Consider the following 22368-nt stretch of genomic DNA (forward strand, 5'->3'; position numbering starts at 1 on the left):
ACCTGCTGAATAATGTTACGTTAACATATTGAATTACATGCATAGCGGTTTGTAGTTTTCCATATACTTAACCAAAAACTTACAACAATTACTGTACTATATGGCTTCCGGTAGGCTTTTGTGATATACTTTTCTAGTTTATTTTATTACATGATGTTAAATAAAATATCTAAATTATGTTCATATAGTTTTTAAAAAAAAAAAATTGTATGTGCGTCGATCTGCAAAAGCATAGGCTTCACTAATTGTGCTACTGACTAATTTCACTTTCCATTTTAATATGCTGATTTGTATATTTATCCCTGTAAAAGCAAACCATTTAAAATGTTCTTTATATATATATAGATAGATAGATAGATAGATAGATAGAGAGAGAATACTTTTGAAAAAATATTGAGAAAAATTAATTACATTATTTCCTTCATTAACCTTTATAAGAAAACAACGTGCGACATAATTAATTCTTAAATTATTATGCTATTATTAATAATATTAATGTGAATATTAATATACCCTAAAATAAACATGTATAGTATTTAACCAGTTATTTCTTATATCATTTTTATTTAATTTTTTTGCAATACAACATTACTTTAGCTTCAATATTTTCTCGAGCTTTATCGAAAATGGTTCCAAGTCTGTGGTCCATGCACCTTCATCTTATTGATAATCTATTCTTCAAAGCTCTTCTCGTGTTTTGGGCTGCTCTCCCTCATAACTTATACGTCTTCGTTTTCGCCTGTGTTTCATTCCCTGTTCTCTGATGTACATACTTCAAGGAGCGATGGCGGATTTACTGTGCACAATATATACGGGCGAGAAAGCTGTAATTTGTGGATTCGCCTGTGTTGTTTCATCTTTCAGGCCCACACGTTCCCCTTTGATAATTCAAATTATAAGTGTCGTGTTAATACAAGCACGCGCCATATATATATATATATATATATATATATATATATATATATATATATATATATATATATATACGAACTGTTTGGGTTTGTCCACTGGAGACTTAAACAAACAATCGATAATAATAATAATTATAATAATAATAATATGCAATGCCCTTTCAACCAAAGTGAATGAGTTATAGAAGTACATCTTAAGTGTGTAAGTTTTGACGACGTGTTGTCAGAGGCAAAGCGCCCCCTGTTGGACCGTTTGAGATCTCCAGTCATCGCAAAGTAGGAAAATAAACACCTGTCTAATTTTTAAGAAAATAGCAGATTAGTGGCTGAATATATCTCACGTAAACCGATTCAGCAATTGTATTAATTACACGATTGCACTTCGGCTGTCCTGAACCAGGGAACAATGGAAGGATATTTAATTATACGAGAGACACGGCTGATTTAAAACGCACTGTAAAAATTAAGAATCTAACATAAATCTTTAGACGCAGACAAAAACAAATGTGTTACCAAATTAAATATTACAAAGTAAAGAATATAAATCGTGGAATGTTTTTTTTTTTTTTTTTAGCAGAATCATACATATTAAATGCGCAGATGCAAAATCTGCATGCTACCAGTCTACAGAGGGGCACGCATTAATAATGCATAGTTAGTTATAAGAAATCTCAATGGAATCGGTCCCTGGAGAGACCGTGCTCAGTGTGTTTGTATGTGGCAAACCAAGCTTGAAAGTACTGAAAATGAAATTTGCACCGGACGGAAATTCTTGACAGGTTTCCCACCAAAAGGATAGCTGTGTAACTCATTGCGATCACTGAATCTGTTGGTATAAAGAGAAATCCGGTTGAATGGTCTGTTAGCCAATGGAAACGTCTAATCAGTTCAAAGTGAGGGTCTCACGCGTAACCCTGCCTCCGCGCTCTCCTGATAGGACTTCTTATATCAACAAATGGCTAATTATTTCACAGAGTCCCTGTGATTGGCTGATTCTGCTGTCAGTCCAAAGCATCAGCGTCCGTAAAAGGATCATGCATTCTGCTGGAGCCTGGAAGCTCGCAGTAGCTGGCAAGCAATAACCATTGCAAGACATGCAGGATGCTCCAGTTATAAGAATAGGGTTTGAAGCAGCACTGAATACACCAGCTCTGTAACAAGGCAGCGCCGTTGTTTCATTTAATCAATTTTGTTAGAAACCTGGCACCCCGATCAAGCATCTTAATAGATGCTGCCTATAGATGTGTTATATTCTATTTGTCCTTATCTTCTTTTTTTTGGAGTTCTTCATAGCATTTGCACAAGGATTTTTGTTCTTGCCATTTCAAAGCACAGTGTGGAATGAATGACTTTGCCAGTATGTCTTGTTGGATTGTGGTGTGTACCGACAGGGCTTATGGAATATAGCCTGATTAGTCACAGTCGTTATGCACGTTCTTTCAACCAAGTGAAAAAGAAACTTGTATTACTCGCCATCATGCTTTTCCTGTGGGTGTATATGGCGTATTCCTGCGTGGGCTACTGTTCCACTATGCCCAGAATGATGGTGGACTATAGGGTAAAGGAGACTCAAACTGCCGGGAAAAGGACAGATAACAGCGGGGTAGACCTCATGTCCAAGCTGCTCTCCAAACCCCAAGGCTGGGTGGACTTGGAAACTGATTACGATGAACCTCCAATAAGGACCGCTTCCAGAGACTTGCTGAATAACGAGGTCGAGATAGACCAGACTGAGGACTGGGATGAAATTAGGGGAGAACAGAAGTCGCCAGATCAGAGTCCCATGTCGAGTTTTTCCAACGGGTCGGGCAGCAAGAAGCTTCCCCAAGCGATCATCATCGGGGTGAAGAAGGGAGGCACCCGGGCTCTGCTCGAGTTTCTCCGGGTGCACCCTGACATCAGAGCCGTGGGAGCAGAGCCGCACTTCTTCGACAGGAATTACGACAACGGTCTTGACTGGTACAGGTAAGCAAGTAAAGCGAGTTATATGGAGAAATAGCCTACAAGAAAGTGTGTTATTATTAAAAACACGATACATGACTCGTGTTTTATTATAAAACCAGAATATGGCTGTGCGTTTTCGTATCAAATCTCAAAAATCGAAAACGCATTCTAATGGATATAATGGACTAAAGTTGAAAATTCGAATATAAGGTCAATATCTTCATATGCAATACGTGCCAAGTTCCAAGTGTCTTTCTCCCAGTTTACAGTTGATCATATTACCAAGAATGTGGTATTCAATGAACACGCTTGTATCTTTCAAATAACCACACGGGGCCGATTTATCTGAATTTTCTAATTGTGATACCGTTAATATGTGTAGTTTATTTGGCATCAGATGCCAATGCGACCATCTAATCCTTCATATGAATGGGAGATAAATCTTTAGGATTTGCATGAGTCATTTTCATGAATTCTCAAGTCTCCATAATCTTCCGTGGATTCGAGTTGAAAAAAAAGGTTTAAAATTACATTTGCATACAGTGAGATTTAGAATAAGGAATCCACGACTCTTTTCTTGTTCTTTAATCTTGTTAAATTCCATTATTGTTTTTATATATGTATAGGCTAAATGAAACAGGATTCAGGGCATAATACACTTGAAACTAATCGCAAGTAACTTGCGCGTTTTTAAAAAAAAATATTATTACAAACACAATACACATCAACTGGTTTGTATTTATTATTTTATTTTATTTGTAATATTCGGCGGAATACAGCTCATAAACAGGAGACACTGTTGCATTTTAATAACTCTTTAAAAAAGAATAACAGCTACGGCGGTTACCGGATAAGCTTTAGTTTATTATATTGCCCTCGCTTTTCGATCACACTATGCCTCGGGCCAATACTCTGTCTATATGCATGTTTCATTCCTTTCACGTAGCATGAATGTATTTTAAATATTTAAATCTAATCTTTGTTTATAAAAAAAATAACTTTGTTATAAATCTTTGTTGTTGTTCTTGTTGTCTGTGGGACCTGCAGGGGGTGGTTATGCGTAAAGCAGTGATCTCTGTTGGATAAAAACGATCACTGCAGGTGAAACGTTTGACTTCATAGAATCATTTCAAAAACATTATATTCGTATTCATTTTTAACTCCAAAGAACCCCTTTATTATTATTATTATTATTATTATTATTATTATTATTATTATTATTAGTAGTAGTAGTAGTAGTAGTAGTAGTAGTAGTAGTAGCAGTAGTTTAAATGGTTGTTTTAAATATATTTACTTGTCATTAGTGTTCAATATGGGTTTATGTTTAGGCTATATTTTTCACTGGTAATGCTATACGCAAAATATATTAATAACTGATGTGTTTGTAGTGAACATTTCACGTAGCATGATTTCACGACTATACAACATTCATTATTTTTAAATGCTGCAGGAAACAAAAATCTAGTGTCTCTCTGTTTTGTATCGCTTTGTCACTTGGACACTTAGTCAAAATATTGCTGAAGCTGTTCCCGTCGCTTTTGGGAAATGTCAAAATGTAACTCTTAATAAACCTTTTTGCGGTGATTTAATCAAACGGACACCGGTGCAACACGTGACATTCTCGGCGCTTGCTTTGATGGATTTGTAGAAAAAAAATATCTTAATTTAAACAATGATCTGTAAAAGCAAAAATGAATTAGAACCGCAGTGCGATCTAAGAAAATGAAGTCAGACTCACTAACAATGTTTAGGCTACTGAGATTTTCCAAAGAACTTTTGAAACTTCAAAGTATACAATCATTCTCTTTAGTCATTTAACGAACTGCGGAGTGTTTGCTTTTTCATTAAATAGTTGTTCCCATTAAATAATCCATTAATAAATAAAGTCTTACGGGGGAAAACATATATTTTTAAAAGCAAGAAAACAGATTACATTTATAGGGAGGGTTCTTTATTAGAGAATTTTCATAATTTAATAAATAAATACAAACTCGAAATATGTGAGTAACGTGTATTATTATTATTATTATTATTATTATTATTATTATTATTATTATTATTATTATTATTATTATTATTATTAGCAGTTACAGAATAAGGATTTAAAAGTTATAGACACGATGGTGACGGATAACTTTTTAAAATCACGCTTTTCAGTTTCCTTCATGCTTGAGTTGCACTACAAGAAAAGCATAACAAAACAGACATAAAAAAAATCTTGTTTTAAAGGATCCCTTTACAAACAGGCAGATGTAAAAGGATGAAAAGGATATTCTCAACTCACTGGACTGTGTGTAACATGTGGGTGATTGAAATGTCAATAGAAGCCACGTAACTAAAAAAAAAAAAAAAAGTGTTATATTTTTAAAAGAAAAAAAATCTTATAGCACAAGGTTTTTAAACCACCCTAGAAACCACGTCACGTGATAATCACCCTTTGCATTTGGTTTATATAAGAATCACTAGCGATTAATATAAACATGTTCATGAAATGTGTAAAACGACACAGTGCGGCAGCTTACATCCTCCCTAAACCACAGCACAGTCCCGTCACGTTGATAGAACACAGTGCCTCGCTATAATCACCACTCAGTAAACTGGATTACAGGAAGAAAAGTGTATTTGATTCAATAGGAAGTCCAGTGAGACGAAAAAATAACTAAACTAAAGGCAGGTGGGGTCATATCGATTGATAGGTTATGTTTAAAGTTGTTTTGGGATTGGATCAATAACAACTGACATGTGCTCCAACGTATGCAGCATGAAGCTCTTAAAAAAGTTACTGCAGGTTTATTTCCATCCGTAACCACAAGCCTGTGATGAACAGCAGTCTCCGGAGAACGTTAGGTCGTTTGTGCTCATGTCAATGTGACTTTATGCTTTAACTAAAAGCCATATTCGTAAGAAGAGATCCTCAAAAGTAAGTGATTTCTGGTCTTTTAAACTACCTGCAAAAAACTTGTAGTTTAACATTTTGAGGATTTTATTTTGAGTGAATGCATGTTTTATATATATATTTACTGACTTTTTTTATAAAGTATAAATAAGTAGATTAACGCTTTGATTTAGACCGAATCAAATAATCGGCCTATTTTATATACAATCCAGTGTTTCAGTAATGCTCTGCTTGATTTTTTTTCTTTTTTGTCACAATCAGTTTGGTGTATCTTTGCATATAATGGATCATTAATGCTGATTGGAGATCTTTATTTTTAAGCCTGTGTTAAAATCGTTTAATCTAGTATGACTTTTACGAGTAGAGGAGATGCTCTTATCGATTCTTGAGATTAGGTGTACGTTAAGGACTTTTAATGATGTTAATTGGAAATGCAACTAACATAACAATGGAGGCACTACAGAAAAACAATAGAACAGAAAACACTTCTGGGTTCCATTAGTGTGTTGGTTTTGCGAAAATACTTTACTGGTGTTTGTAGTAAAAACAGGGAGCGACCGTGCTGCGTGTTGGCTCAGCGGCTTATGGGTGGCAAACGTAATAAACACAGTGCATCTGCTATACATTTGCGGGGCTATTTGGGGCTTGATCAAGGGCGATGTGGCTTTTATGAGAATGCCCTGGGGTTTGTTTAGATATCGTTTTTATCAGATTTCAATCCGGTCCGCTATCCCACCCCTCTTCTGCATGATAATAGAAACAATGTTAATTGCAAGAGTGCGTTTTGGTGGGACAATTCTTAACAGTTAAATACACCTAAATGGAGATAATGTATGTATTTATTTTATTATATAGATAGATAGATAGATAGATAGATAGATAGATAGATAGATGGGAAATTAAAGCTGTAGGGTTAAACAGATTTTTTAAATGTGCCTTGCATATTCTATATGCGTTTAACCACCGAGCACGTATTACTAATTACCTTCCTGGTTTTATAAAACACCACTGTTATTAATTTTTATGCAACACTAGTGCATTTTTTAACGATACGGATAAGTTTTTTTTTTTTCACCAAACAAGTGGCCTGCAATAACAGCTATATTACCCCTTTGAGACGGTAGAAAAACGTCCAATATTTCCGATCCCTTGACAGGTGTATCGCCGGCATACATGGTAGATTTTCCAGTAGACCACCTATGCTAAACCCGGCGACTACAGGGCTATACAAGTTTTGTTGATCTCTACTATAGTTTTAAAATAACTTCTGATTCGTTGGTAGGTTTCTAGTCTAGATTACGGTGAACCGCAAAGATGACTGATATTTTCAAACAGATGGCGGTGTGTGTTAGTGTTGGTGCTGCAGGAGGGACGGAGTGGGGTTGGCTCAATATACAACTTGATGTTGTTCAAGACGAGTGGCATTTTAATATCATTCACGTGATAACCTTCGCGACCCTTCACAGGCAAGTAATGCCGTGGCTAGTGATGGATTTAATTTCACCGCCTCACCTGTTCTGCAGCTGATGAAGAACTCACTGGGGGGAAAAAAAGTAACGTGTATTTGGCAGGTTAGTCATATCAGAATTATTCTGGGCTTGGGGAGGGTGGTTAGTTTAATGCCATTGAGCTCCTGTCCTTATCAGAAAGAGTTAGCAGTGGTTGTATCCCAGTTTGCAAGCTCAGAAAAAAGAGTTTGTCAATCACAATGTAGGCATTTGAAACACAACCCAGAGGGTGTCTTTACTTGAGTGACAGCTGTGCTAACAGGGAATTAAAGTTAACAGCCCAGCAATGCATAGGTTACATTCTGGCTCACTTTAATATCCAGACGCTTGGTTGACTTTTCAAGACATGCAATCTATAAACTCAGAACCTTGACCAGGGAGTGCAGAAGTGCAGTCATTTCTAAGGGGGCTGGACAGTGAAGGGAGGGGGGACCTGAAGGCTTATTATCGGCAAAAACCTCCATACTTGTCAGTGGAACTTTGCCAGCACCGTTCAACTTATTCCTTAAGGGGCTTTGACGTAATTTGATTATTTTTAGATTTTTAGAACTGAAAAGATAAGAAACAGACAGTGAACTCCCCATTCTGCACTTTAGTGTCCTTCCCTGTGCGCCCAAACTGTTGAAAGAGGACTGGAGACATTTTTGATATGGGAGAGCGGTTGCCAGTGGTGCTACAGCTTAGCTTCTCTTTTCTAAAGTTGACCATATTCTTTACCTTTATTATTTGGACATTTCCACCTCATCACTTGCATTGAGTTTGCAGTGTTGGCTGGCTAATTAAGGACTTTCCCCAACCTTTTTCTCAGTAGCAAAAGGCTATATTTAAATGCTGCTTTCAGATTTCATTATCCGACTATAGGTAATGCAGGTAATAGCTTAGTTGACCCCTAAGGCCTCTTGCCTGTCTATAGATCCTGTTATGTTTTAGTTCCGTCAGTAAAATAAATAACGTCAGGAAAAAATGACTGTTTCCATTTTGGTGTGTGTAAAGGGCTTTTAAATTAAAGTTTCTTATTACCCCCCCCCCCCCCCCCAAATAGTTTTAATTAGTAAAGTCAAACTTGGAGAGTTTTTCTTTCCCATTGCTGTCAAAGCTGGGGGACGGTTGTGTGAAACTGTGAATAGGTGCTGTTTTCTATAGCACAGCGGCACATCGCCTTCACAAAGGAACCTATTTGGAAACATGCTCAGTCTATGCAGCCTCAGAGGTTACCCTTTCAAGTTAGGTCTTGGCCGTTTGTCTGTCCCTTGACAGACCTTGAAATAAAACAGAAAATTGCAGGATTCTGGGTTGCCGTCATTACCTCTGTGTCTGTGCAACAACGTGGGAATGTCTTCAGAGCGCTGCGCTACAACTTCCCTTCTGAGATCTGTACTGTCTGCATCCCTCTCCCCTGGGATTGCAACAAGGATGTGAGTGCTGCTTATCTACGTGTGTAATTATGAGACACTGGGGCTGTTAACCCAGCTCCAAAGCCATGGCAAGCTTTGTTGAAAGGATATCGGTGCCTACAGATTGCTGTACGAGTATGAACCTGGCACGTAATCTACACCCACAGCTTACAATCCCAACCTACACTGAACATGAATTTGATGGATAATGTAAATTGATGTGGGGCCACATTATGTAACTGATATACGCTAACGGCTATTTGCATTAATACTCATTAAAAATAATGAATGCACTTTTCTTGTCATAATGGCTTATATATAGTATGGGACTTGCATCTATAGAAAAGAATGGGAGCATAATACCTAATTAAAACTAGCTTGACGTAATTGTCTTGCATGGTCTGTGATATTCCGAATGTAAACCGAACCTTTAACCAAAGGGCTTTGAAAGTCGAACCAAAAGCAGACTTTGCTCCTGATTTGACGTGCTCCATGCTTCCTGTGTGAACCACAGAACTGAGAACCGTAACTTACTTCCCCAGGTTCACACAGCTTCAATTATGCTGCTGGAACTGAAAGAAAGAGGGTCTGGCTCTGCTGCATGCATTGTTAAGACACACAGATGGGTCAGATCCATTCCACAACGTCTTATGACAGTCCACAGTAATGAGCCCTTCTGCATTTTATGAGGTGAAATGCTCCGGCTCTTTGGGAATAGGCTTCCCTCCCTAACACCACACCTTGTACCCACACAGTAGCATGAGCCAGGAGTGCCGCTTTCAAATCAGTGCAAGATATTTCTAAATGATAGGTGACCCAAACATGGATCTCAACCTCTGTCATCATGTTAAAATTTATTATACCTTTAACTGATAAATACGTAAATAGAGGTCCTTTAATTAGACGCCCTATTATAATTGGGTGTTTCGTCAGGACCTCAAAGGTAGAAAGCAGAACCCCAGGGTACGAGGTGGGCAGGTTCTCCTATTACTTTGAATCCGAGAGTTTTGATCGACGCCAGTTCAATAAAGGGCTATGTAATTAAACACAGGTTTGGTGTAGGGTGACCCGCATGTTCTTGATGTCTTTTTAATTTGTCAGTGCTGTTATCTCAGCCCCCCGGAAACCCTCTCCAACTCAAGCACAGTTAATTAGGGATGGCCTCTCTTTGTTTTCACCCTGCTGTGGAGCGCACTTTCAAGCCTATTACCTCTAAATGCATTATTATAGAATTATTTTTGTAGTATTGGTAGGTGACCCTAATGAAGGCGTTGGTTTTTTGATTGTTTTTTAACTAATAAAGCACTATTTTTTTAAATATGTGAGTTGCTGGGTTTCCTTAAATTGTGTATTAGTAACATAACACATACATAGATTAATAATAATAATAATAATAATAATAATAATAATAATAATAATAATAATAATAACCCTTTGTCAATGTAGCATCAAGGCTTATTATAAACAAGGCTTGTTATAAAAAAAGGATTAGAATGTGATAGTTTGAGTACCATTGCATTTTGAATTTTTCTTTGAAGGTAGCGCAGTGTGTAGTAGCTGTTCTTTTCATACATCAAACCCTTTTAAGATATGTTCCCTGGGATCTCTGTCGGGGCTCCAGGGTCAAGTCCCCAGCCCCTGTAAGAAGAGTCTCTGCTCTGCTACCATCTGCGATGCAGCTGAGGACCTCTGAAAGGGAGCAGCACCTAGATATACAGCATTGTTAATGAGAGGATCAGAGGCAAACACCACCTCTAATCTGTTTGTCAGTATGCCCTTCCCTTAGAGGCCTGCGAGATGCATATTACAGACAGCATTGTTTCCACTGGGCGCTGCAGATGAGATTCAGACCCATTAAATCACATTGAAATGAGGCTTTGGGGAAGAGGAACTTGCCTCTGGTTGCATATATCCAGATACCTGATAGTTGCCTTTTCACATTGACTAGGACTAGCAGGACATAAAGCTGTTCAAGACCTCAGTGCTGTAGTCATAAAACATTGCCATGCCAGAGACTTCTGTACTTCCTAGCGCAGTGTTTTATGAATAGGTCCATGTGTGTCTTGCAGGCTGTTAATGTATAGAAGGTGCTAACTTACACAGTCCGTGTGCTAATGCTGTGTGCTCCACCACGTTACTAAGTGTAATCATTGTCTCCTCATGTTTACAGTAAAATAATCTGGAATGAATTTTCCCCTTTGTGTAAATACTAGCAGCAGGAATGCCCAAAACGCATTCTGTACAGCAGCAGTGCTGTGTTGGCTGTGTTGTGTGCTGTTGTAGTATTTTATCTTCTAGAGCCCCTTGCCTCCTTTTATTGAGATACGGGAAAGTGCAGCTGACATCCCACTGTTTCACTGAGACCTTGGCAGCTTGGTGTTTTCGCTTGTTATAAAACGAGCTGTAATCTTGCATCTGCTTGAAATGGAGTATAGTAAATATGTGCCTGTGACATACTTGTGAGCAACTCCAGAACTGCTCTTCTTCCACTGTAGATAAAGGCAGGCATTTTCTTTGATGTCTCTGTCAACATCTGCACTTGAAAACCTGAAATGCGCAGTTGAATATTGCTTTGCATTTATCATTTTCATGTCTTTAATCAAGATATTAATGAAGGCACTTCATCTTGTCTTAGTTTAAAATCTTACTGATGATCTCGTCATTGTTTAAAGTTATGGATGATAAAGGAACCCACCCCCCTCCAAATGCACGAGTTGAAGTCCACTTTCGGGCATTGGAGTGCAGAGTGCATAGCGCTGTGATGCCTGAAGTGCTGTGCCCACTTCACCTTAAAAAAAAAGACAGCTAGCCAATTAAAAACATTTCCACCTGAGCAGTCGTCTGACCGACGACTGCCTGTTGACTTTTCTCTTTTAAAAAAAAAGATTAACTTGAAGGCCACTCAGCAGTGTTGGCTAAATAAAAACCCTGTGCATCCACAAATTAACAGATTAATTTCTCCCTGACCCCCCCGGCATTACCACATCCCTGTTCTCTGACCGTGCCCCTTCCCCACTAACAAGCAGAATAGGCAACAAAAAACAGGTCACATGTTCCCCGTCCCTGTGCCCAATCACGTTGTGATTCCCCTTCGCTGGCCACAAAGCATAAAAGGCATGCCTGCTGTGTTGCTGTTTCTTTTTTCTGTGGCTAAGCTGGCTTGGAAGGGGTGGAAGGGAGGGAGGATGGCTTTCATCATGAATTACCACCGGCTAATTGTAAAGAGGGGCATGGGGAGAGGGGAGTGGTACAGCTACTGGGGTGGCCTGGCCCCCACGGTCGTCCATTGAATGCTGCCCACAACAGTTGAGAAAACATGGTCAAGGGAAGGAGGAATCTCCTGCTGGAGTCTGGAACAAAAGCGAGTGAGCTCGACAGGAAGTCAGTTTCTAATGCTCATGTCTCCAGAAAGGCCTCGTGCATAGATAGAGAATCACTGATAATTGTCCATGGTCATTCACACTGCTCATAAAGAGTGTGTTTTCTTTTTTCATTCTCTCTTTTCCTTTTTTTTTATTTGCAAACAGCCTGCTTCTTGGTTAGAGTTTACTTACCTCCCCCATTGATGTCAACCAAATTCAAAATAAATAGATTTCCCCCGCCCTCCTCCTCCTCCACACCCCCTTGCCAAGGACTCAACTTGAATCGAGTCTGTGATCATTTGAAAGTTGGAGCACTTGTCCCAGCAGAATCGGGCCCCTCTCCCATCCCCAGTTAATACCCATTCATTGGCTTTAAACAAACACACTGTGGCCATTACAAAAAAATAAAAAAATTCTAAACCCAGTTTAATATAAGGCTTTCCTCTATTAAACGGTTAATCATTTGCTTTTGAATCCCGACACAAGACTACTTTGTTTTTTTATGGAAACATTACACATGTTAATGAGGTTGTAAACTGAGAGTAGGGCGTCAAGTAGAATAGTAACAAGGGAAGCATTTTGCAGGTAAATGTGTTTCAAAACATGCCATGCATTAACCCCACAGTTGTCTCAATGTACTTTGTATGCTAATACTTTTGGGGGAAAGTGCTTTAAATTAGCACAGCATGAACTACAACATCTCCTGACCACTTGCACTAAAAGCAAGGTATCTGCTCAGCCTAGCAATGGGGAGGAATCCTGCCTCATCTATTTACAACCTCAGCATGATACTCTGGGCCCCCGTTCTGTCACAGCGCAGCTTCAGACCTGTTGATCTACAGCCTTTTAGAAAAGCAATCTAAATGATTAAGAGTGAGCAGGACTTGCAAACCTAGACGAAACACAGCATTTAAAATCAGACCTGCAGCTCCTAATCGTCCTTCATCTAGGGAGAAAGGAGGTGCCGTGAATAATGATTGTGCTATTGAAGCATATATGTGTGATTTGTGTTGTAAGCACAGGACATACTGGTTTCTGTTTTAAAGATTCTGAGTCCTATGATTTTAATGTGATAAACTTAAGTCATTAAAAAAATGTTTTAGCCTTTACATAGATGAATGCTGCATTAATATACTAAATATACATTAATATACATAAACTGTATGCAGATACCATGTGGAGTGACTGACATACTGTACTAACTTTGCATTCCTGCAGGCTGGCTCTGTCCATACCATCAGGCAGATCTGATGAAGCTATAGATAGAAAAGCGCTGGCGTGCATTATCTACAGGAGTGCTGGCAGTGATTGAATGATGTAGCGATGAAACTGATATTGTATTTATGTCAACAAATGTGTGCTTTGAAGGAGATTAAATTAAAAAAAAAGCATGCTATTTATATAGATCCATAAAAGACAGATTGTTAACCCTTTACCTCCAACCATTTCTGGAGTCATTGATCCACACTTAATACAGGTACCAGTACCTATTAATTAGGATCTGCCTTGGTACATTGAACAAGGTGCGCTGTGCTGGAAGCAGGCGTTTTTATATGCGCTGAAGAAGTAAAGGGTTTTAATATATAGAGATTGAGGTAGAAACATTGAGAGGGTGGCTTTGACAAGCCACAGAGTGGATGTCAGAACTCCAGCTGGTTTTGTCTCCAGTATCATAACCATTGCTGTTCTTTTTTAACAGAAAGTGCTAGTCTAACTACCTGTGAGCTGCACCACTGCACAGCACCGCATGCAGCCACCAACACTAATACCTGCACAGTAGAGTGCTTTAGCACTTAACCCAGTCGGCTGGGCAAACACCAGCTTCATGGGCAGGGACACAAGTCTGTGTCTAGGAGCCAGAAATCCATGATTTGTAGCGAATCTAACCTCACGCACGGAATCCAGATTGCCTTATCAGCTTTTGCATGCTTTATAGCTTTTATTTTATTTATCCTGTTGCAGCTGCCCGATGCCCTTGCAGATCCTAAACTTGTTAAATAGGGTGCAGCAGGCTTTATCACTCAGAAGGAATGAGAGCCATAGAGTGTGATATGGGGGCTACAGACCGAATATGGTGGGCTTAGCCCTTGACACTTGGCTTTCCTCCTGTTGATTCTTCGCTGATAAATTGGGTCACTAACAGGTTACAAACACCTACCGCAAACAGCTCAGGCTAAGAGATTAATTACCTGGGATTAGGAGTGTAAGCAGTGTGCTGATAGCTGGGAAACAGTGACATCTGATTGTGCCTTCATGATACATGAAGCAGTAAAGGCTTCCTTTTGCTGGTTTGCGTCTCAAAGTCTTGAGCTATAAGAAGTGAGGTTTTTGAGGCCTGAGAGATGTTGCTAGGTCTTCATCGTGAAAAGCAAGTTTTATAGACTATATGATATTATACTCTATCGTATGCTATTTCAGGCTCCTATTAAATTACCTTCTTTTTGTTCCTACAAAAAAAGTCACTAATGGCGCTGAATCAGATTACATCAGCGAAATCAGGTGAAAAGTCTCCCAGAAGCCCTGCAGGTATAAAAAATGCATGGCCTGGAATTAGCAATTTTGCAAATGGGAGTTTTCCTCCCTGTTTAATTTATACCACATGGCAAGCCCGAGGAGCTGCTGGATTATTAACACTCGGTAATTTTATTCAACTGGCGCTGGGCCCGACTGCTGGGATCTGATGCAGTACAGAAAAAGAAATACTTTTGGTTGTTGGAAGTGGACAGTGTGACAGTGATTTACTACATTAGCGATGTGTCATTGTGCTAGTCAACTAGGCTGGCAGAGATTAGGCCAATCTAAATCAGAGTATGGTAAAGTATGACAAAACTGCAAATGTTATGTAATAAGGGGAAAGAAATCGACTTTTAGTCTTTTCAACTTAAATCTGTTGTACATCTGCAACCACCAGGAACAGAAGAGCACTGGCTGCAGATGACGTTAAAAAAAAAAAAAAAAAAAAGAGCTTGTTTTGGGAGCTCCCTGGTCACTACGACAATAACCAGCTTTACTCAGGAAGCCAGTAGTTTGCCGTTAAACTTGTGTTCTCAGTAAATTACCGCGACCTTTGCCTGGTTAGTAACACCTTGCCCCACCAACCACCAAACCATCACGAACACTGTGATAGCAAACTGTAAATATTGTGATTAAAAGAGCTTGCCAGGCATTTCTTTTTTTACGGTTTGCTGTGGGGCAGTTAAGGTTAACTTTTTGTTTACACAAAGCAGTCATAGTTCCAAATTCCCATAATCCACATGATCACAACGGCAGGCAGTAAGAGGATAATGGCCCACAAATCCTTGACAGTCTGTGGGCTGCACTTGTAGATCTTGAGGAGTCTTGGGCTCAGGCTGTAAACGTGCAGTCTTTCCTTCATTCTTATTAACACCCACACCAGGATGCAGTGGTATAGGTTAAACCGGTCCAGCTGTGTCTAATCACAGTGAAAATACCATGCCAGACCCGTCTAAGGATGTGTTTACATTAGCTCTCCTGTAAGTTATCAATTATAATTGAAATATGTATTCATCAGGGCTATCTGAGCTGGGCAGGAGTAGCAATTATCTGCTTGTAGCAGCACTATCTTGACTTAACGAGGTTACATTTGGGAATGGGAACCTCCATTATTTGACAGGGATTTTATCCAATTATCCCAATAGCAGCAGCAAATGTTTGTTCAGCTCAGTAACGTGTTGAATATTTATAATGAGTTTCATTAAAGCAATATAAATGATGGATAGTTTGCTTTATATAAACAGGTTCTCTTGCACATTATATTTTCTCACAATAAAAAATAAACTGTGTTTACTGTACAGCAGCATAGAATAGTATCATTTGAGTAATAGCATATTACTACAAACAGTATAGTAACTTGTATAGTCCTTTTGGAAGCATGCTTGGGCATTTGGCACTCTACAAGAGTTGAGATCAAAGTTCGCTAGACAGCAAAGACAAAATAACAGTGCCTCCATTTTAATTAGGCAAGGCTTTTTTTAATATTGTTTGACTTTTTAAATACTGAGTTTGATATATCTTTCTTGAAAAAAACACTTGCCTGTTTATGTTCAATTACAAGCAATGTGTCATAGTTCCAACCAGTTTGACAGTAAGGGGAGGAGGGTGGGGAAGAGGGAGGGACTGGACGGGTGGAGGGGGATGTTTCAAAAGAAGGCAGTCATTTTAAGTTCTTTGTAACACATGTCTTATGAACCATTGCTAAGCAATGTGGTTTGCCTTGAGGCTGTCATTGATCTAAGCACTGATTAAGATATTGGAAGTTAAAATGTTTTTGATTCAATGAAGCAAACAGAATCTTGGTCTTAGGAAAGGATATTGGAGAGAGCAGCTATTTGGGTTGAAAGCTAATTTACTAAGAAGACATCTTGTAGAGTTGTGCCTTGATGAGGCTTGTTGCTTGCTGTGTTGTCATGTCAAATTCCATCAGTTCATGCCAGACTTGCTGTTGGGTAGATGGAGTTCACGTCTCGTAAAGAAACTTGTATCTAGAATTCTGGAAAATCTCCAAGTACACTTTCTTAGTCTAGTCAGAAGATGCTTGAAGGAGGACTGTGAGGCATTCTTGGTTCAGTTAGATTAAACAAGTACAAACAGGAATTAAAAAATACTGGATATGTTATGTAGTAATACCTATTAGTTAGACACTGGGCTGTAAGACACCTGACTACAGTAAAGAGCTAAATTTAAAACCAAGAATGTGGTGGTGAGCAAGGGGCCAGGTCAGATTAAAATAGAAAATATCAATTGCGTATTAGCTGTCGCATATCTTATTAGCTACCGTTTAAACTTCTGTCTTGTTTGTGGTCCTGATGTGGTTTTGGCTTATGGAAGATAAGCAGACACACACCTGCAGTGAATGAGAAATCCAGAAGTGCTGTAGTGTGTTCGAGATTGGAACTGTTCTCTTTAACTACGATAGTCTAATAAAGATTGGGTTTCCAATTGGCTCATCTGTAACTATATAGTGTTACTGTGCTGTAATTAGTTGACATGCTTTCTGTGACTATTCTGTGGTATTAATACAACATCTGCCAGGGTGCTACAAATCGTTCTCAGGCTGGCACACTTTTCCCATGAGTGCACTAGACTCTCCCATGAGTGCACTAGACTCTCCCCTGGAATTTGTCCTCTCCCTGGGAATGCCACGGTGACTGTCAGCTCTGCTTCCCTAGGCTGCCTTTTCAAGCCGGGCCCTGCCACTCACAATGGGTTCAAAAGCATGTGTCTGTGGAGAGAATGGCTGTTTGCTGACGAAGTGCTTTGAATGGTCAGCTCATAAATCATAGTGGTTTATAATGGCTATTGTTTTGTGAGGGCTACTTCAGCGTTGTTCCTTCTTAAGAACCCTTATTTGCCTCTTCTCTTCAGCAATTACCAAGAACAGACAAAGCTTTAAGACCAGTCATTTTTTTCTTTAAAAAGAAGCTGAACAAACTCTTTTTTTTGTATCGCTTATTTTAAAGGAGTGTCGTTGTCACACCCCCCCCCCCCCAATCAAGTTTTTCACCTTTCCAAACACCCCTTCCTACTCCAAAAGCATTTAGTATTCTTGTAAACATTAATGTGAAGTGGCTATTAACTCTCTTTACTTTGTGTGGAGGGCAGGCAATACTACCTCAATTATTTAGTGGGTTTAGTATTAAACGTAATCATTTACTTGTGTGTTTGTTTGATTCTTTGATACAGAAGTTTTTTGTATGCAGCCCAGGTCTTCAGTATGTGTTTTCTAAACGGATCTCAGTTTAGTTTGGAGTCGCAAGTCGCTGATCATTTTTTTTAAAGAATCAGTTTGTAAATTAAAATGATAAACTGTACTATTTGCAGTACAGAAAGTAAGCACAAGAGCTTATCTAAGAAACAGGGATTTTGAATTTGTTTGCTTAAGTATTAGTTATCAGCAGGGTTTTTACAGTACAGAATACACAAAGGGTTAATCATTGTCAACAGTTTATTTCATCCTCACTTCTTTAGTAAATTTCTTGCAGTCTCAATTTTACTCTCAGACTCTCATCACAAGCCCATTCTCACTCATAGTAATCTGCAAGATATTATCATCAATAACCAGTTAGCTCGCTTAGCTTTTGAGCTCAAATAATCTGCCAATGAATCGCTATTAAACATATCATTAGTTACCATGCACCGCCTCAGGCATTTTAAAATCATTATCGCTGAGAAAAGGGGGTTTCCATGATTATACTTCTGCAGCTCAAAACTGCTTTTTTTAAGCTCCAGCCATCAAAAATTGTAAGACCCTTAAAGTCGTACATTATCATGAAATAACATTGTAGTTCTTCCACACATTTCCATAATAGCATTGCACTTGTTAGCAATGCTTTTCACATCGTAAGCAAGATTTGAAAATGAACAATGATGATTTGTGCTTGGAAGAACATGCTAGCTAGCTGAAACCCTTCCAACATACAATCTGTTGGGCTGGTTAGCAGAAGGATGTAGGAGGAAGGAGGGAATGCAAAGCCTGGTGGCTTTATGCAAAAGCAGATAATAGCTGTTGTAATTGTAGACAAGGAAAGTCAGCAATAGTTAAACTGGATTCCTACTGAGTATGCAATTTGATGTACTGAAAGGTACAGATGCTGAATGATAGACAAATACAAATGTTGCTAGATAAACATTTGGAATTGCACTTCCTGTAACAGGACCTGATCCGTACATATATAGCAATAATGTTATCATCTATCAGCTAAACAGTACATTGCACACTGTATGACAACCTGAACAGCACTCAGGCCTTGATGTACCTCAGGGGTTTGTGAAAACAGAATAACAAGTAGGCAGGCTGTTTGTATGCCATGCTCTTGACAATGACTAGTGAGTGTTCGACTCAGAGAAGTGTCAACAGATTAGCCAGGCCCAGACAAAAAGCTGTCCCGAAGGTGCAAGGCAGTGTGATTGGATTAAAAAAACAGTAGCCACCTGTCATGTAAGGCTTGTCAAAACAGGGCTCCTTCGGTCACTTGGGTGAAAATAGAGGTCATGCACTTTCAACTGGTTTGAACCGGTGACTTGTTGGCATTTTCGAGGACAAAGGGATCTAACAGAAACCTGCATGGAAAAGTATTTTTGTTTAACTGTTGCATTAATCTCTACCCCAGGCATTTAAAAAATTTTTTTTACCTACCAGTCCATTAATTCATTAGCACATTTAAGAGGAAGGGCTGGGCTGGCAGTGCAGTGGAGCCTGCTATAAAACATATCTCTATAAAGTCATTCAAAAATGGTCAAATACTTTCCAAAGCCATACTCTTGCCCTACCGGGATCTGTGCAGATTTTTCCGGGGGAGCAGGAGTGTGGGTTTTCTCACCCTTGGCAGTTTGCTGGTAACAGAGCTTGCTGAGTCAGCCTTCCGTCTTCAAAAGGCAGATTCATCTTTGCTTTGGACTAAGTGGTTAATAGGTAAAGTAGGCCAAGATGGATTTAGATTAAGCCAGACAGTTTCTTGCATTACAGTCAAAGCTGTTGTCAATCAGGAGATATAAATGAGGTCTGCAAGGACATTGAGGGTGGGCTTTATTTAGGCTATAATTAGGGCTTCTGATTTTCGGTTTTAACCAATAAAACTTGATAAAACACCCCCGATACAAAAATAAAAATGAAATCGGTGGATAGCCAATTAACACCGGAAAACATCGGAAAAACAGTGGAAATATATAATCAATTCACGTTGACTTTATCCTTTTCCCATTAAAAAATAAAACATCCTACACAAATAATAATAAATACATTTCCCGTGCTGCTAGGCAATGTCACGTCTTCCTGACTTGTATCTATCATTGATTCGTTCTGAATACTTTAAACCCGCCCCAACTACTGCGTGACAGCACATTCCTACATTTCTATTGGAGACTCCACTTGTGAGATTTAGAACAAGATTACAATCAGGAATGGAGGCTTGTTAGCGGGATTTAAAGCTGTATTACAGTTAAGATATGGAGGATTTAAAACAGAATTGTGGCAAAATGTAAAAAAATGCCTACACACAAAACCCCCAGAAGAATGTCCCTGTGACCATAGGGATTTCACTGTGGAAGACAGCAAAGGAAAGAAGGTACAACTTAAGTGTGCAAGTACTGTCGAGTTACTATACATATTTTGACAGAAAAAAAATCGCTCAAGCATTTTGGAAAGTAACCGAAAAGACTAATTTCATACAGTATATCAAAAACGAAAGCCCCGCATTTTTTTTTTTTTTCTTTACATAAAACTCGAAAATAGCTAAAAATAAGCACAGAAAAATACAATTAATAAAAACCGAAAAACAGAAGCCCTAGCTATAATACATGAGGTGAGTTATTTTGCCTTCTTTAATGACCAGTTATTTTATTGCTTTAAATCCTAGCTGGTCATCAATTGCTGATAAGGAGCCATTACATGAATGATCGTCTATATTATTGCTATGTTACTGTTTGTATTTATTTAGTTTAATGCACACATTAGATCCCCCTGATCACTGCTGTGTTAACCCCACCTTCTCTTCTCTCCCTCAGAGACCTGATGCCCAAAACCCTGGAGGGTCAGATCACCATGGAGAAGACCCCCAGCTACTTTGTGACCAGGGAGGCCCCGGCCCGGATCAGTGCAATGTCCCGGGACACCAAGCTGATCGTGGTGGTTCGGGACCCCGTCACCAGGGCCATCTCCGACTACACACAGACTTTATCCAAAAAGCCCGACATTCCCACCTTCGAGAGCCTGACCTTCAAAAACAGGACTACCGGGCTCATTGACACTTCCTGGAGCGCCATCCAGATCGGCATCTACGCCAAGCACCTGGAGAACTGGCTCCAGTACTTCCCCATGAGCCAGATCCTCTTCGTGAGCGGGGAGCGGCTGATCAGCGACCCGGCCGGAGAGCTGGGAAGGGTCCAGGACTTCCTGGGCCTCAAGAGGATCATCACAGACAAACACTTCTACTTTAACCAGACCAAGGGCTTCCCATGCTTGAAGAAGGCGGAGGGCAGCAGCAAGCCCCACTGTCTGGGCAAAACGAAAGGCAGGACCCATCCCAACATAAACCCAGAGGTGGTGCAGAGGCTCAGAGACTTCTACAGGCCTTTTAACATGAAGTTCTACCAGATGACCGGCCATAACTTTGGATGGGATTGAAAAGAACACATTTCTTTTCTGTTCCTGTCGAGACACTTGTGAAGTTATACTATATATATATATATATATATATATATATATATATATATATATATATATATATATATATATATGTAAAATGTACAGAAATCTATTTTATAATAATTTATTTTTAATTTCTAAGCAATTAATTCACTAAGCTGCCTAACCACATTGTATTTAATATTCCAAATGTTCCATTTTTTTTACCATTCCACATGGTTTAAGTGTTTTTCTGTTTTGTTTTGTTTTTTCCTTCATGATCGTAAAAAAAAAAAAATCTTTCAATTTATGGTGCTTCTAAATCGTTAGTGATTGAAAAGAAACATTAAAAATAATGAAATAAACAAATTATTAAAAAGAAGAAAAGCACAACATTTTGTGTTACGGGTGTTCAGCAGATGATGGTGAATAGCAATTTTTGAATGTGTTCACAACTTTTTATTTTTTTGTTTTCAAATCATCAAGGTACTTAGTTAATTGTTGAAAAGAATTATTGACAATAATAAAAAAAAATCTTTTTTTTTTTAACTTTTGGTGTTGGAAATCATAATCATTTCTTGGGTGGTATGTTAAACCTAACCCATATGTACATTATAACGTGTTCCTCCAGTTATGGCTTACGTATTAGCACATGGTTGTGTCCATACGGCCCCCCCCCCCCCATCTACCTTTTTAATGGCTTGACTTTGCAGACTGTGCACTGAGCTAAGCCAAAGGGGTCCCTGCTGACTCTTAAGGCTTTTAGAATATAACAGGCAAATCAATGCGCAGAGTGCTAATCAAAACATAATTTGTGTTATTGGACTGATATTCCCCCCTGTGCAGAATTTCTGAACTTTCTTGCAATGAAACAGTGATCTCTGAAGGAGTAAATTGCATTTGGCAACGGAGCAGCACATGTTGACATTATGCTAATTGTATAATGCAGCAAAGCTGGCTGATCCCTGTTTTAACCCTTTACCCATTAGACACAGCTGCAAACATAAGCAGCCCCCCATCCCTACCACCCCCACAACCCCCCTCAGGGCAAACAGCTGTGTACTCTGCAGAAATACACTGTTGGGTGAGGACTGCAATGTCAGTCATACTTGCAGATTTATTTGTTTGTAGCCAAGTTGACATTATGGCATCCACGTTGGTCAGTAATGGGGGTACTGATTGTGGAGGGGATCCTAGCATTAGTACAAGGT

At 39.0% G+C, this 22368-nt stretch overlaps 1 protein-coding gene across 1 annotated transcript; it reads left to right on the forward strand.

The window, feature by feature from the left end:
• Positions 1 to 1955: 1955 nt before the first annotated feature.
• Positions 1956 to 21706, forward strand: LOC117424113 (heparan sulfate glucosamine 3-O-sulfotransferase 3B1-like). The gene is made up of 2 exons (XM_034040208.3): positions 1956 to 2876; positions 20539 to 21706. The coding sequence occupies exons 1-2, from the start codon at positions 2257 to 2259 to the stop codon at positions 21155 to 21157; spliced, it is 1239 nt and encodes a 412-aa protein (XP_033896099.1). The 5' UTR covers positions 1956 to 2256; the 3' UTR covers positions 21158 to 21706.
• The last annotated feature ends 662 nt before the right edge of the window (positions 21707 to 22368 follow it).

This window comes from Acipenser ruthenus, chromosome 19 (genome assembly GCF_902713425.1).
Source record: "Acipenser ruthenus chromosome 19, fAciRut3.2 maternal haplotype, whole genome shotgun sequence".
Classification (NCBI taxonomy): domain Eukaryota; kingdom Metazoa; phylum Chordata; class Actinopteri; order Acipenseriformes; family Acipenseridae; genus Acipenser; species Acipenser ruthenus.